The following is an 18,281-nucleotide window of genomic DNA, read 5'->3' as shown; positions in this document are numbered from 1 at the left end:
CCCTTCGAGGGTGATACACTGATTATAGTGACCCTCCAACCTTTCGATACCATTTTTGTAGTACGATTTGTCCCTTGCTTCAAAATAGGTCTCAGTTTCGTCGATCACCTCTTCATTCGACGAAAATTTCTTCCCAGTGAGCATTCTTTTGAGATCTGACAACAGGAAATAGTCGCTGGGGGCCAGATCTGGAGAATACGGTGGATGAGGAAGCATTCTTAAACAAGTGCCTGAGACACCTAGGTATATTTGCATGAGTAAATTTAAAAAACTATTATTCGCCAAAAGAAATCATTTAGTGAATAACAGGTGGGCTGGATTAGTTCTATTCTATTTATAGAACTCCTGACAAATATAGTTAAAATACTGTATTTTGTATTTTATATATCAAATAGAGCATTTAAAGCTATTAATTTAAAGTTTTTAGTGTTTTAATTAAAGTAGAACTAGTAAAGAAAATCTAGTAAATTGAGTACGCAAAAAATTGCTTTTTTCCCGTAAAGGTGTCTTGTATAACGTGTCAGCTCGCCCAACACGAAAATGACAGGGACATGTCCTTTTTGCCTACGCGTACAGAAAAAAAATCGTTAACCGAGACAGGCGAATTGAATTATCCCTTGAAATTCGTGCACAGCGTAGTCGTATAATTGGAAAATACGGTTAACGGTCTACGAGCGTACGGTTTTAAAACAACTCGCTAATTAGCGCCCTCTGGATCCCACCTTGTTTTTTTTACTTAACAAATTGATGGTCTTCCACCGTCTAAATTGTAATTTGTTGGATTACTACGCTTTTGACCACTTTACCAGGTATTATGCAACAAACGGTAATTTATTTTAATGATTAATGAATTTAATTTCATATTGTGACTACGATTCATATTAATATTTCATTCTAGAAAAATATTTGTATAACGAAAAATTTTATGTAATATCGACATTGTTTTAATAATATTGCATATACATTATTTTTAACCGACTTCTAAAAAGGAGAAGATTCTATGTTCGACTGTATCTAAGAGGTCAATTGAAAGTCCCCGGCCGGACACATAAATGGCGCTACTAGAATTAAATCCATATGTTTTTCAGTTAGCCCTAACCCTCAAAAGATGCGTGTATAAATTTGACAGCGGTCAGATCATTAGTTTGTGAATCATAACATTTTGAGTGAAGCAACTTATCGTGTTATCGTAAAAAAAATGGATAAGAAACAATATCGCGTGTTGATAAAATATTGCTTTTTGAAGAAAAAAAATACAGTTGAAGCAAAAACATGGATTGATGCCGTGTTTGCAGACATTGCCCCAGGAAAATCAACCATCAAGGATTGGTATGCTAAGTTTAGACGTGGTGAAATGAGCACCGAAAACGGTGAACGCATTGGACGCCCAAAAGAGGTTGTTACCGACAAAAACATGAAAAAAATCCACAAAATGATTTTGAATGACCGTAAATTGACATTGAATGAAATATCAGGCACTCTAAAGATATCAACTGAACGTATACATCATATCATTCACGAATATTTTGGTATGAGAAAGCTCTGTGCAAAGTGGGTGCCGCGCGAGCTCACTTTTGACCATAAACAACGACGAGTTGATGATTCGGAGCAGTGTTTGAAGATGATCAAGCGTAATAAACCCGAGTTTTTGCATTGATATGTGACAATGGATAAAGCATGGCTCCATCATTTCACTCCAAAGTTCTATCGACAGTTATCCGAGTGGACTGCACACGATAAACCCTTTCCAAAGCGTGGGAAAACGTAACTGTCGGTCGGCAAGGTTATCATTTACTACCTTGAAAAAAGACCATCAACAGCGACTATTACATAGCGTTATTGGACCGTTTGAAGGATGAAATCGCCGAAAGACGGCCGCATTTGAAGAAAAATAAAGTGCTGTTTCACCAAGACAATGCACCGTGTTACAAGTCAGTGAAAACAATGGCAAAAATCCATTAATTCGGCTCCGAATTGCTTCCTCATCTACCGTATTCTCCAGATCTGGCCCTCAGCGACTATTTCCTGTTCTCAGATCTCAAAATAACTGGAAAGAAATTTTCGTTGAATGAAGAGGTGATCTCCGAAACTGAGGCTTATTTTGAAGCAAAGGACAAATCGTACTACAAAAATTGTATCGAAAAGTTGGAGGGTCGCTATAGTCAATGTATCATCCTTGAAGGGAATTATTTTGAATAAAAAAAACTAATTTTGGCAAAAAAATGGTTTTACTATGGTAGGCCGGGGATATTTCAATTAACCTATTAGGTCCAGTCCAGGTAAACCGTCGTTGGTAAAAGGAGACTTTAAAAAATATACAAAATAAAATAAACAAATAGTGAAGTAGAAATTCCTGCAAAAATATTTTATTGGGCAGAAAATCCGACATTTTTGATAAAGATAAAAATGTTATTCACTCTTTAACCAAATAAAATGTACTGAAATGAAGCCATAATAAATGCTACAATGAATAAAACAAAACAACTTTTTAAAATTGTCTTGCATTTCTCTAAATAACGTATATCTTTAATATAGTTTCTTACATTAACCATCTTCACCATTCCATTCTGTTTGGATAAGTAATTAATTAAATTTAAATAGACATATGAAGATTTTCATTATCCGATGATATACCGAGTTAGTTGAATCTAATGAATTGTGTTCTAACACTAAACCATACATCATCCATACTCCCTATTCCCTGAATTATTTATACAGCATAAAACCAGGATTTTTTTCGGATACATTCTCTGTCCTGACTTTAAGATATAGTGTTGCCAACCTTAAATGATTGATGATAATGCGCTGAAATAAATCGTGATGGCGTTTTGTAAGAGTCGTTTTTCCTAATATTATTTATGGAAATATATTTATTCTATATTTTTGCAAGAACCATTTACAATGTCAATAATAAAGAAATAGTAAATATATGCAGACTTTTACCTGCTGAGCTATTATTGATTTTTTTTATGTTTACTTTATAAAAGTGTATATCGGAGATATCTCACTGAAGTTTATATAATCTATAACTAACATATAAGTCTTCGGTCTAACTTTTTCGTTGGGTAATATATATTCATTATAATATCTATGAGTAGTATTGTGTAAACTTAAATTAGTACTTTTTTATGTATTATTTTTTAAATTATTTTTATATCATTTGATGAAATTTCTTATGATAACTATTATATACATGGTACGTAGAAAACAGATGACTGTAATAAAACATGATAAAAATATTGATTGATAATAGTCGTATACTATAGAGAGATTATTAAAAATACATTTATTTTAAAATATTTAATGCATGTTTAAAACTGAAGCAGGTTCCGGAATGCTTTAAGGTGGCACAAATAATTACGCTCAAAAAACCTGACAAACCTGCAGAACAAGACGAATCTTACAGGCCTATTTCGCTGCTACCTGCAATATCAAAACTATTTGAGAAACTAATATTTAAACAGGTTAAAATTTTTGTAATAATGTAATCCATCAAGTGCACAGAGTAACTGCGGCTATTGAAAAAGCATTTGAGGAAAAGAAATACTCTCCTGCAATATTCCTGGATATTTCACAAGCTTTTGATCAGGTTTGGCATTTGGGATTAATCTGCAAGATGAGAAAATTGTTACCGCGTAACTATTGTCAATTACTGGAGTCATATCTTTTCGGAAGAAAATTTAGAGTATCGCACGAAATGGCGTTCTCGACATTTAAAACTATTTCGGCTGGAATTCCACAAGGTGGCGTCTTAGGACCTCTCCTATATCTGCTCTATACTACTGACATTCGAACAAAAAAAGAAACACTACTTGGAACCTTTGCTGATGACACAATTATTATGGCGACATATCAGAGCAATAGAAAAGGTACAAGTGGCATCAACTAGACATCCAACGCTGTCAAAACAAGGTTCTTCGATTAATTACCAATACTCATCGCTACGTAACCAACGAAGAACTGCACGATGACCTGGAAATCAAATGACACACACAATTGACACACGAAAAAAGATTACTGAATCATGGAAAGTGCTGGACAGCGTGCAGGTTGTTAGGAGATTGAAGCGAACCAAACCATACGAACTTATATAAAGTGTATACCTTTAGTGTAAACTATAGCGATAAGTTATTATAATTTTATAATTGAGGAATACATATTGATGTATTTTCGCGCACTCGTCTTGCTTGTGAATTAATCCAAGTACAAATGAAATGTAGTAATAAATTAATTTCTAATTAAGATTGTACTAAGCGTATCTAATAAGATGTTATAAAAAATTATATCGATATAATTTATTATTATTTAATAAAAACTCAAAAATTGACACGAGCATGTCAATTAGCGCAAAGAAATGTTAATGCGGTGCATCCAAAGCTTCGTATAACATCTACACCGGTGACGAATCTTGGATCTATGCCTATGAGGTCCAAGAGAACAACAATCCACTTCTTTCAAAGAAGACGAATCAAATCCGACAAAAGCCAGCTTAGTTGACGCAGTGGTCAGTACAGTCCTCCTACTGTTGTGATATATATATATATATATATATATATATATATATATATACACTTCTCGACATAATACATATACTCATAAATTCATAAATTTACATTGATACATCAATTCTCGAGTTAGCCTTGTTATTTCGTGATATCAAGAGCATTTGTTCAGATATACCGTTTCTGCACTTGTCTGAGAACTCTTTCCCGACCCGCCTTATTCATCAGATTTGGAATTCATTGATGTCTTAAGCACTTTCCGTTGAGTGCTTCGACAATTATGTTATGATCTAGTCATCTAGCATAAGATGACTAGATAAGCACCTGAAAAAATCTTATGGAAATGTTACTTTAAACTTTACTGTTATCTTAGAAACCACACACTCTCTTACTAATAAGTATATAAGAAAATAAGAAATATCAATGTTCAAATAACATCAGATATAAATACCGAACATTGATTTTCTTTGTAACTTTAGACTAAAAGGTTTTTTAAATAAGGCCAACATTTATCAATATCAAATATAACGTTACAAATAACTTTTGGCCTAGTTTCTAGAGTAAAAACAAGTCAATGAAACTCGAATAAGTGAATTTTTCATACGGAAAATACTGAAAAATCCGGAACGTATAAATTACAATTATAATATTATGGATTTGGTTAATTAGTGTTTCAAAAACAATTATCGATACGTTATTATTTTGGCTAATTTTTTTTTATTCTTTTAAATATTTAAATATTTTATCAGTCATATATTTATATCACTTTATATACTACTTCAATTTAAAGAAAGGTGTGGCTAGAGGTAATGGAATACTGTGTGAAGTTTATGGCAATCATGTTCCATCGATTTCAATATGTGAATATTAGTCTCGATGTTTTAAAAACAGTGATTTTGATACTGAAGACAGCGCATTCTCGATAGAACGAGGATTTCAAGGCATTACTCAATGAAACTGTTAATGGGGATCGCTCTATCGACTACAATTGATAAGTTTGAGTATTGTGCAAAAACTGGTCGGAATAAGAGCAAAGAGACACAACAATGTTATTCTTCAGCATGATAACGCCCATGTTGCAAAACCGGTGGATACATCAAAATAGGAAGTGCTACCTCACCCGCCGTCTTCTCCAGACCTTGCTCCTTCTGATTACTACTTGTTCCGACATATGACTCGTGATCTATCTGAGCAGCACTTCTTATGAAGATAGCTAAAAATCGGATAGAATAGAATAGTAGCGGCTATCGATGGACTATTGTATAAAATAATTTGTACGGATTTTTCGTAATAATGAAAGAAATAGAGATAATTTGAAAAAACGAAGGAATAGAACGAACATTTGACTGAGTTGAAGGTTATCCTTCGTATATTCCAGATCTTACTTCATCTGATTATTATAGACGTAATTTTAAAATAGCCGTTTTTGCATCAATTTTATCAAAAGCATTTAATTAATGTGCTACTGGGAACGTTACGTCATAAATTTAAGCGGAATATTCAAAAAACCCTTTATTTTTTGGATTAAAGTCATTTTGCTTAATCGCCGTTCACGGCTAATCTTCTTCGTTTTTTTTCTCTGGTACATTCCCGTCAAAAACCTGTCATGTAAAAGATTATAATTCCATAGCGTGCTGTCCGTATCTTTTGGGATTTATTTTTAATAAACCCTAATTGACCGGTGTGTTCTTTTTAATGCGTATAAAGCAGGGGACTGTTCAACTTTTGAATATTTAATTCGATAATACGAAACGTCAACATAGAGTTTATTTAATACATTTCGCACTCACATAATAGAATGAAATAGTGATTTATCGCGTACAGATTTTAAAATAATCCTGCTACTCCGAAGAGGTTTTGAATTATCGATTGTGCCTTCGTCGGCCAGTTTGTGATTGAAGATTTTCGAAATAGCATTTTTTCTACCCAAATTATTATTATGTCCCCCTATGGAATGATTTTCCAAGTTTTGATGAATCCAGATTCCATTAGTCTACGGCTATGAAATTGAGCTATGAGAATCCGCTTTTATGACCGTTTACCTTGTACTGCAAGCTTGTGTCCAAATACTAGTAAACTATGATAATTCACAGCAACTTCAGTCCTCCTTTGGTTGCCTTACACCTTGAACTGCCTCCTCTTCGCCCATGATTTTTTAACATGTTTTGTGTATGGGCAATGACAGGGCATGGATAACAAACAACAATCCAAAAACAAGCAACAAGCAAAAGTAATAAGCAAGCTGTTTTAATCACAGACGCTCAGAGTGGGCTCTCAAGAACGCACTATCAAGTCAATTGAAAAGTCCCCGGCCTGACACATAGATGGCGCTACTAGAATTAAATCCATATGTTTATTAGTTAGCTCTAAAAAGATGCGTGTATAAATTTGACAGCTATCGGATCATTAGTTTGCGAATTATTTGAGTGAAGCAACTTTTGTTATTGTAAAAAATGGACAAAAAAGAATTTCGCGTGTTGATAAAATATTACTTTTTGAAGGGAAAAATACAGTTGAAGCAAAAACTTGGCTTAATGCCGAGTTTCCGGACACTGCCCCAGGAAAATCAACTATCCAGGGTTGGTATGCTAAGTTTAGACGTGATGAAATGAACACGGTGAGCGTAGTGGACGCCCAAAAAAAGCTTGTTACCGACGAAAACATTTTAAAAATCCACAAAATGATTTTGAATGACCATAAATTGAAATTGAAGGAAATAGCAGATACTCTAAAGATATCAACTGAACGTGTACATCATATCATTCACGAATATTTGAGTATGAGAAAGCTCTGTGCAAAGTGGGTGCCACGCGAACTCACTTTTGACCAAAAACAACGACGGGTTGATGATTCGGAGCAGTGTCTGAAGATGATCAAGCGTAATCAACCCGAGCTTTTGCGTCAATATGTGGCAATGGATGAAACATAGCTCCATCATTTCACTCCGAATTCCAATCGACAGTCATCCGAGTGGACGGCACACGATGAACCCGCTCCAAAGCGTGGGAAAACGCAACAGTTGGCTGGCAAGGTAATGGCGTCTGTATTTTGAGATGCGCACGGAATAATTTTCATTGACTACCTTGAAAAAGGAAGGACCATCAACAGCGACTATTACATAGCGTTATTGGACCGTTTGAAGGACGAAATGGCCGAAAAACGGCCGCATTTGAAGAAAAAGAAAGTGCTACTTTGCCAAGAGATTGTGCCGTGTCACAAGTCACTGAAAACCATGGCAAAAATCCATGAATTGGGCTTCGAATTGCTTCCTCATCCACCGTATTCTCCAGAAGACAGCTGGGCCAGCTGTGAAGAAATTTGCGTCGAAGGAAGAGATGATTGCCGAAACTGAGGCCTATTTTGAAGCAAAGAACAAATCGTACTACAAAAATGGTATCGAAAAGTTGGAGCGTCGCTATAATCAGTGTATCACCTTTGAAGGGAATTATGTTGAATAAAAAACACTCATTTTGCCAAAAAATGTTTTTTACTATGGTAGGCCGGGGACTTTTCAATTGACCTGTTATTTGTCCTCTTTTGAAGTCTGAAAGATCATATGTTTCACCGATTGCTTGTTTAACAGTCGCAGAACAAAGCGTATAATACACGAATACAACCTACAAGACTTAGAAAAAGAAGCATGTTAACTGAACAATACAGTATTGCCAACATGCAACCAGATAGACAATATCGCATGGTGCTCATATTATTCATATTATTCAGATGATACCTATTGCTCACGAATTGTAACTATGAATAAAGATATAAAATTTAACATTAACTAAAATGTTGTTGCGTCGCCTACAGTTTTTAGCAAACCGCGGGAATAGCGTCATAAAAAGAATATATGACACAATTGACTCATAAAATATTCCTTATTCAAATATAACCCATGGCACTTTTTCAAGAGCGGGTGTTAAATGAAGCATCTATATTTGAATAATATATCCATAAAAATATAATATCAGTTGATTGCTTTCTGCCATTTGTTCCGCTTTGACAACTAAAATGACGACTTTTTTATGATAGACATTTTTTATTTCTACCCAACGCCAACTGGGCCTGATTTAAATTACTTTCTCTCTCGTTCGCTTCGCTTGCTGACTTATTTTTGCGAGCTTTATTCCTGAATTAGTTAGTTGCAGTGAAGTTAAATATATATTCTCGAATTATTAAAACTTAGCTTAAGCTAGAATCGCTCAATAATCACAGAAAATCAATAAAAACAGTTTTATAACAACATAAGCAAGTATAGCAGCTATTAAGTTCTTACAATTTTTGGAAACCGTCCAAACAGAAATGCAAGTGACGAAAGGAAGAGATACCATGAAGAAAACCTAATGCTATAAAGTTGTGAAATGATTGATATAGAAACTACATTGCAATGTGTTTTAAAGGGATTTTTGTATTTTATCAGCCTACTGCATGAACGCAAAAAATCTAGTGGGCATAGCGGATATGTCAGTCGGTAAATTGTTTTTTGATAATTCTTTGAGAGACGAATTTTTTCGAAATTAGCGAAGTGCTGCTCCATATATTCCATCCAAGTGCTTACAACGCTTCCTTGACCGGTTTTGCTTTATAAGACTGAGCGTTATTGTGCTGTAAAATCACTTTGCCGTATCTCCAGGCCCATTTTGGACGTTTTTCGATCAATGCATGGTTCAAATTGATCATTTGTTACCGGTAGCGATCACTACTAACTGTTTCACCATTTGGCCTTGGATCGGCCGGTCTTGCCAGGTGATAACCATGATTTTTGCGCTTAGGGTTTTCAGAATAGATCCAGTTTTCATCACTCGTTTACTATTCGTTGCAGAAATGACTTCAGATCATACCTTTGAAGCAGCATTTCACAGAAAATTTAGCTATGTTCGATTTGCCTGTCATTCAATTGATGTGGCACCCATCCTCCCATCTTTTGGATCCCCATTGCTCCCCCAAGCTTTCATTTGTTTTTGAGTTTGGGTTTGGTATTCATCCAATAACTCTTGCAGTTTCGCATCTTCAAACTTTTTCAGTCTACCAGAACGTTCTTTGTCTTGCTTGTATGCATGTATAGTCAAACATGCATGTCAAACCATAACATCGCATACTTAAACTTAGCGACATCTATTAGAAAAACCGGTAATGACTTTCTAGTATACCTGGTAGATATGCCAACTATGAATGGAGTAAAAAAATATCGTACAGTGATGAAATTCTTATTTTTGAAAATGTAGCGTTTCTGTTCGCTGCAGTTTGAACCCGAAGTGTATATTTGGCCACAGCAATTTTTGAGGGATTTGTTCACCTTTATGTCAAAACCATTGTAATCTGTATCTCTCAATGTGTTGGCCAGTTGTGCACTGGTTGTTGGATCTTAAACGAATGACTTCATTTCTAATATGATTTCAGAACTCTTGTATTAAGGATCACATTTGAAATACTCCCAAACATATAGGTAACAGTGTTTAAGCCTCAAACCATAAGAGAAACAAACAAACATAAAAAACAAACAAAACAATTCGATTTACTACTTCAACAGTAGACGCCACTAGCTTCTCCTGTATTACTGATCTCTAATACTTGAACTCCTGCACTTGATCTCACTGTATTCTTTGGTCTTTTCTTCATTAATTCTTAAGCCATTTGGCCCTGTAGCGCAAATTATATCGTGAAGAATACTAGGAGCTCTCAACATCTGTATCATTGAATAGAGCGCTATCATCAGCGAACTTCAGACCGGTCAAGCAGTTTGTAGGTAGCATCATATTGAACACTATGGTCTTTTTAAAAAACTTTTAGCATAACGGAAACCACTGTTATGTTGAAAGACAATGTCAGCTATAAATGAGAATTTATAGATGTAGCGTCTTCTGAAAGACAATGTGGAGGCGATATCTCTTTGACGAATGCCAGTTGGGATCTACAATCATTAAAAACGACTGTTAAAAGTGTATAAGACTGCAACGCCTTCAGTCAGGAGGATAGGTTGCTGAATTTAAACGTAGTCGTACAATTCATAAAGATAATTTAGGATAAAATATCAAAGATGGTCGGGTTATGATAGAAATTATTGCAACGTTCTCCTTATTCTCAGAATATAGGTCCTTCTGACCGCTGTCAGTTCCGCACTTCCCTTTAACAGTCATATTTGGCTCTACAAAAAGTTTACCCCTCAGTATTATTGAGATATGGTGATGCTGTTGTGTCATATCCTAACTGTTCTTTCTCTATTAAAACTGCCTTTTGATGAGGTAGTACTGTAAAAATGACAGAAAATGACAACATTGCAACAGATGAAAAGCAATCTTCTTGTTTGATAACGTTCGGCTACACGTTGCAAGAGTTGTGAGGGATACATTTTGTCAGCTATAAATGAGAATTTCTACCGCACCCAGCGTACTGATCAGATGTAGCGTCTTCTGATTAACACTTGTTCGGACTGTTGCGGCATGACTTGACTTGCAAATGCTTAACAAGTGCAAAAATCGATTGATGCCAAACCAACATCGTTCTTTCAATATCAGACCATGTTAAAAAATAATATATATGTTGTTGTTCCTGTTCTGTCATCCTATTAGTCTAGCTAGACAAATCACAAAATCTTAGTGGCCAGTTCACATGAACCATGACAGAGAACCATATCATTAATTATTCTACGGAATTTTCATCGTAACACTTCTATAGCAGCTGATTATGATCTTTCCAACTTAGTCCAAGAATTTATTTTAGACCAGTTTCTGATAGATAATTATGAATATTTTGACTAGATTACGACTTACAGCTAATTTTTCGTCTTATAATCTCGATTACTGCCTTGGCGTTCTTCGACTGACATATATCATGACATGTGATAAAATTATTTTTAATTATTAATTCAATATAAGGGTTAGTTTTCATTAATAGTGATCGATTCCTTGAGAATATTGTCAGAAATTTCGTACACTAGTTGATACAGAAATGAAAAACTTTGATTAAGCATTACGCAATTGTGTATATAATTCTTCACGCAAAGCTAGTATATATGAATGTATAAATGAATTCAAAATGAACTTAATTGAACAAATATGCTATAATAATTAATCGAAAATAGTTCCAATAATTTCATACAAAATTGAAAAATAATTGAGTATGTCATTGTTTTGAATATTGAAGTATATTATTTTAATAGGTCAATTGAGAAGTCTCCGGCCTGATACATAGATGGTGCTACTAGAATTAAATCCATACGTTTTTAGTTAGCTCTAACCCTCAAAAGATGCGTGTAGAAATTTAACTGCTGTCGGATCATTAGTTTGTGAATTATAGCATTCTGAGTGAGGTAACTTTTGTTATTGTGAAGAAATGGATAAAAAGGAATTTCGCGTTTTGATAAAATATTGCTTTTTGAACGGAAAGAATACAGTTGAAGCAAAAACTTGGCTTGATGCCGAGTTTTCGGACATCAGGAAAATCAAACGTCAACGATTGGTAAGCTAAGTTTAGACATGGTGAAATGAGCACCCAAGACGGTGAACTCAGTGGACGCCTAAAGAGGTTGTTACCGACGAAAACATTTAAAAAAATCCACAAAATGATTTTGAATGACCGTAAATTGAAATTGCATGAAATAGCAGACTAAATATATCAACTAAACATATACATCATATCATTCACGAATATTTGGGTATGAGAACGCTCTGTGCAAAGTTTTGCGTCGATATGTGACAATGGATGAAACATGGCTCCATCATTTCACTCCAAAGTCCAATCGAGAGTCATCCGAGTGGACTGCACACGATAAACCCGCTCCAAAGCGTGGTAAAACGTAACAGTCGGCTGTCAAGGTTATTGTGTCTGTATTTTGGGATGCACATAGAATAATTTTCATTGACTACCTTGAAAAAGGAAGGACCATTACATAGCGTTATTGAACCGTTTGAATGACGAAATCGCCGAAAACGGCCGCATTTGAAGAAAAAGAAAGTGCAGCTTCACTAAGACAATATACTGTGTCACAAGTCAGTGAAAACGATTGCAAAAATGGTTTCGAATTGCTTCCTCATCCACCGTGTTCTCTAAATTTAACCCCCTGCGACTATTTCCTGTTCTCAGATCTCAAAAGAATGCTCACTGGTAAGAAATTTTCGTCGAATGAAGAGATGATCCCCGAAACTGAGGCCTATTCTGAAGCAAAGGACAAATAGTACTACAAAAATGGTGTCGAAAACTTGGAAAGTCACTATAATCAGTGTATAACCCTTGAACGGAATTATGTTGAATAAAAAAACTAATTTTGCCAAAAAAAATGTGTTTTACTATGGTAGGCCGGGGATTTTTTAATTGACTTGTTAATTAAATATTTTGAATTTTAGTTTTTGTCTCAACATTTGTATGAATCATCATCAGGTTAATTCCTTTGAGCATTTGCGGTATTGGAAAGCAATAGTTTCGTCGCTATATCCATGAAATATCGTAAATAAAACAGATAATAAATGTTAAGTTCAAATATATCTTCGCAAATATGATCTACTTTATACTTTACCAATGTTGATCACTAATTGACTGTGTTTCATCTATCCAACGATGTTATTCAATCACTGGAGATTGACACACCATTGTCCCGAATATTATTAACTGACGCCAATATTCAGTCAGTCGTTTTCACTGAATAATTCGTCAGATCGGATGTGGTTGATCACGGGACTGTCTGTAATCCTGTTGTATCCTTGTTACCGAATCACGGCATTCGGAAAGTTCGATTTTCCGACGACACGTCCTTCTTGGACGTTTCCCCTTCACTGGAAAAGCGAATGTAAGAATGTCGCGTTGCGTCTGTGAGTTGCGACGTTGCCACGTATCGAGGGCAATATTTTGATGACATTCGAATCAAAATCCACATGTGTATGTAAAAAACTTTTTCCCAGTCTTCTAAAAGTTATAATGGTGAAATGACACTGATATAAACGCTGTACCTTGGCGGTACTACTTAAAGTTTAAGCGGGTATTCATGGGAACATCTTGTTCCAGTTTAAATTTATTGAAAACCAAAAAATCTGCAGCATCCGAGTAGATACCCAAAATAATCAAAAGAAAAAATAAAGAAATTGAATCAACATCAAACAATAGTACACGTTCAAAGATAAATGTTATCGCACGCAAAACTGTATTACTAAAACTTTTTGCCAGATGTATAAAAGTAATTTCACCGTAATTACTGGTGATACTGGTAATAAATGTCGTACGATAGCGGTACTTCTAAATATCTATATGACAGCTATCGTTAAAGTTATACCGAATATTCGTGGGACATCCTGTTCCAGTTTAAATTTATTGAAAACAAAAAATTTGCACCATCTTACAAACAACCAAAATTAGGGTCTTAACCCAAAATTATGTTGATCGTGGAGAAATATATCGATATCGATATTTAAAAAATATATCTATATATCGAAGAACGAAAAATGTCGATACTTATTTTTATTTATATTTCTTCACTTCAACCCCATTGTTAAATATAAAATTCACTTGGAAAGCCCTAGATTTTTAATATAGATATTTTAAATTATGTAACTCAAAAGTTCGATACTCTCATTTACAACCATTAATATTTTCGTTAAAAAAATATATATCGACCAACAAAAAATATTGACCTAAATATTTACCTATCGATACTTCTTCACTCAAATTTTATTTTTACGCCAAAATTCACTTGATGACCAGGGAAGAAGGCTCAAAACAAAAATTCGATACTCTCGTTCAAAAACCCTGGGTTTTCGATATCGATATTTTAATTAGCACTATCGATACTTAAAAAAATTTCGATACTTATTGTTACCAATATCGATATTTCTTCACTCCAATCCTACTCTTTTACACCAGAATCCACCTGTTGGGAGGGGGAGTGGTGAATCTCATAATAAAAATTCGATATTCACCTTCAAAAAACCTAGGTAATAATATATATAATATAGATAATACTTAATTTGCAACTCAAAAGTTCGACACAACTGCCGAATATTTTCTTTAAAAAATATCGACATCCCTACCCAAAATAAAAAAGCACTGAACCATCATTAACAAAAATTCGAATTCAAAAGTATAAGTGATCGTAGTTATCATAAGGTAACAAAACAGATTTTCGCTTTTTTAATGATGTGCATTGTTTAACAAGTTTTTAATGAAGTATTAAAGGTTCCAATGATTTATCACGTACATTACAAAAAAGAAATGTTTCTGCGTTGTCTAGGGCAAAAACGAAGCACATGTACGACGTTTCTAGCGAAACGTCAAGGTCCCCAAAAAACCATCCATTCATATGATCTTTAGTCTCTGACCGAAAGCCCCCTATTGTGACCATATACCGTAAACTTTTAACGCGACCGGCTGCAGTTGGCTATCTGAACTTTCTAACAATTTGCAATGGCAGGTGTCCCTTACAAGGAAGCATTGTTGACGAGAGATGTTTGCACCATAAAGAAACGTGCAGCTTGCAAATCAAGAATACTCTCCGCTTAAATCTCATCAGAGCGGTAGATTCTCGTCAGCCCATTAATCGGTATCGAACTCAGAACAATAAAATCTAATCTAATCTCGTAAGTTAAACTATTCATAATACTACCTTCATCATTTTTATAACGGCATGCATTTACATTTACTAATATCAGTTTAGTAAACTTAATTTAAGTTATCTATCATAATTTAATTTAAATTGTTTCCTAAATGAATGCTTTAATAATACATTTGTATTTTTTTATTCAGTGGATATCTCCAACTACGCCTCAATCTCCATCTATTATTCACCGCACGAAACTATTCAGTCAATAAAGGTGTTAATTTGCTACTTATTAACTAGTCAAATAATTCACAATAATAAATAAACTGCATTATTATTGTTTTCTTCATTTCCATGGTCCATTTTTTAAATACATTTTCCTTTAGCTGTCGTGTCAATTAAAATGTAGTTATTTTGAAAAATGCTGGGTGACATCAGCATTTTTCAAAATAATTGTATCTGTAACTAGATTTACTTCAACATAATTTTTCGAAATACCACATAATTTTATTCTTATTTAAAACTTACCCATCGAAGAACTTAATATTTTATAGAGAAGAGAGAGTTATAAAGATGTTGCTTGTTTCAAGAACCGATATGTTTTTATATCTTTTCTTAAAAGAATTATACTAAAAAGGTACCTATGGAATGTGTTACATATTAATGAAAACTTATACGATTGCCTTCAAATTTACTTTACGTAATATTTGCCTCATAAAATAAATCAGTAACAAAGTTAAATATTAATGTACGTCTAAATATACTCTATTATTAAGAATAGGTTATAAGAAATGTAGAAATGATTTCCTTAAGAATCGCTTCCTCAAATTGTTTCCCTAAATTACCTTATTTCTGTAAGTATTGGCTACGTAGCATTTCTACCCTTCGGCTTCAATCAGTATACGTTTTACCGATAGGGATAGGTGCCCTTAAACTAAAATTAACCATTTTAGGATATATTCAATATTTTAGATATTTCTCTCAATACATTTGGACATATTTATTTACCGTCAACAATATTTATTTTGATAGTAATTTACACTATAAAGCAAATATTAGGCTAAAGTATTAATATAACATAAATATAACTATTAAATGTTTTAGTCATATTAATAGTGATTTTGAGTTTTATCAATTATTTTATTAATTTATTGCGATTATAAATCATATGTGTAAACAACTTCATGTATATTAGTAGCTTAAACCATTTACACGTTTTAAAGTTTTCTGTTTTTTATGTTTTTTTTTTGTTCGCTGTGTATACAAATGTATTGAGGCAAAATTTGAAAGAATCTGCTTTTTGGATAATCAGGTTTTAATATAAGTAATAAGGTATTTATATCATTTTAAATTATTCAATAACACGAATAATATCTTTATATTCTACCTATATTAAGGATATTCAACTATTTGGTTCACTAACCTAACATTGTTTCAGATGGCGGATGTTGTTGTTGACCCAGAATGCACAGATCCAAAGGAACTTTATGGCCAAGGTAATGCATGTACTATTCTATAAGTATCGTTCAAGTGACTAATGCATTGTTTGTTCTTGTTTTATTAAGGTGTCAGGGCCTTTGTACTACAAGATTTCGAAGCAGCTGTAGCCGCCTTGAGTAAGGCCTCCGAAATACTAGTAGCAGAGCACAAAGATGATTTGCATGAATCTTTGGGTCAGGTGTATTTATATTATGGAAAATCTTTATTGGGATTGGCTAGAGAACAAAACGAAGCATTAGGTGATGCTGTGCCAAAAAATACAGAAGATTCTGAAGATGAAGATGGGGATGATGGTAATAAAATAAATAATTAATAAAATATTTTGTAACTTACGCTTTTACTGATATTTAAAGAAAACCAAGAAACCCAGGAAAAGACTGAATCAAACGGTGATACATTGAGTGTCGTCAAGGATAAATCAGAAAATCAAACAAATAATGACAAAGCAGAATCTAGTCCAAAAGAATGTGGTGAACCAGGACCTTCTAGTGTTAATGGTGATGATAAAGAAGAGGAGACAACTGATGATCAAAATGGTGAAGAGGATCCAAGTGACTTACAAGTAGCTTGGGAAGTTTTAGAATTAGCTAAGAAAATATTCCAGAAAAAAGGTAGCAATTAATGTTCTAAAGTTATTTAACTAATTAACAATAAAACATTTTTTTTTCAGATGAAAAGAAGAATTTAGCTGAGACATTAATAATATTAGGAGAAGTTTCTTTAGAGAGTGAAAATTTCCCATCGGCCATAAATGATATTAAGCAGGGTTTAGATATTCAGAAAGAATTGTTTTCTAAAGACAGTAGGTCAGTTGCAGAAACCTTTTATAAGTTAGGAATAGCCTACTCAACTAATTCCCAGATTGATGAAGCTGTGAAATGTTTTGAGAGCTCGTTGGAATACTTAAAAAATAGGATCAAAACATTGGAAGATGTATTAGATTAAAATATTTATTAGTTCACTTTTAAATCTTTTTTTTTCAGATTAAAGTTATGTCTCAAGAAAATAAAGATGAAATTGAAGAAATCCAAGGTCTAATACCCGACATAGAGGAGAAAGTTACTGACATGAATTTATATAAAGAAGAGGTATGTGTTTGTAAAGAGTTAATAAAATCTCTTAAGCCTAACTTTAAGCCAGTTACTGGGGCTGTGAATAAATTAGAGGTTAAACGTAAGCCAGTTACTATAGAATCTACTATTTCAAAAATGAAGATAATTAATTAAATTCTCATAATGCTGCTTCTTTTATATTTTTTTTTCTAAAATAAATGATTATTATTAAGTTTGTTTTTCATTTGTGTTAACAATGAGTCCATCTTTATTCATTTGAGGTTGGCGGCAGCACTTTAATCATATAGTATATAACCATATATAGTCACAATTTGTTGTAGGCCATAAAAAAAATAAGTGAAACTATAAAAGAATCTTCAAATCCCTCGACGACTGATAGCGCAGGTAGTTCAAAACGAGCAACTGATATATCACATTTGGTAAAAAGGAAGAGGAAAATTGAAGAAGTTACTGATGAAGCCGCAACCGATAAGCCAGCGAAAAAAAGTAGTCCTCCAAGCGAATGATTAGTGTTCTTTTTTATATAATTACCTTTTCCATGTTTTTTTTTCAGTTTCAAATTTCAACAAACATCTCCATGTCTCATGTTTTGTTATTTTTCACTTAAGACTAGTAAATTATTCATGTTTAGTTTTGTTGTGATTTTTATTGTATATTATAAATGTTCAGCATTCTAAATAACGCACC

At 33.6% G+C, this 18,281-nt stretch overlaps 1 protein-coding gene across 5 annotated transcripts in view; it reads left to right on the top strand.

Annotated features, from left to right (window-relative positions):
* The window catches only part of Nasp (Nuclear autoantigenic sperm protein), a 56,944-nt gene extending 38,720 nt beyond the window's left edge, over nt 1-18,224 (top strand). For 2 of the 5 annotated variants that reach the window (XM_076403206.1, XM_076403228.1), the window contains exons 2-7: nt 16,460-16,517; nt 16,587-16,814; nt 16,875-17,132; nt 17,192-17,454; nt 17,505-17,609; nt 17,915-18,224. In XM_076403206.1, the coding sequence (XP_076259321.1) occupies nt 16,460-16,517; nt 16,587-16,814; nt 16,875-17,132; nt 17,192-17,454; nt 17,505-17,609; nt 17,915-18,100 (1,098 nt within the window). In that variant the 3' untranslated portion in view covers nt 18,101-18,224. Of the gene's footprint in view, nt 1-14,945; nt 15,062-15,835; nt 15,876-16,211; nt 16,354-16,459; nt 16,518-16,586; nt 16,815-16,874; nt 17,133-17,191; nt 17,455-17,504; nt 17,610-17,914 lie in introns of those variants that run through there. The other 3 variants (XM_076403219.1, XM_076403235.1, XM_076403213.1) reach the window with 3 other exon arrangements.
* The last annotated feature ends 57 nt before the right edge of the window (nt 18,225-18,281 follow it).

This window comes from Rhynchophorus ferrugineus, unplaced genomic scaffold, assembly GCF_030347505.1.
Source record: "Rhynchophorus ferrugineus isolate W39M unplaced genomic scaffold, kcgeb_rfMv2 rfM1, whole genome shotgun sequence".
Taxonomy (NCBI): domain Eukaryota; kingdom Metazoa; phylum Arthropoda; class Insecta; order Coleoptera; family Curculionidae; genus Rhynchophorus; species Rhynchophorus ferrugineus.
This window is presented reverse-complemented; position numbering and strand designations above follow the sequence as displayed.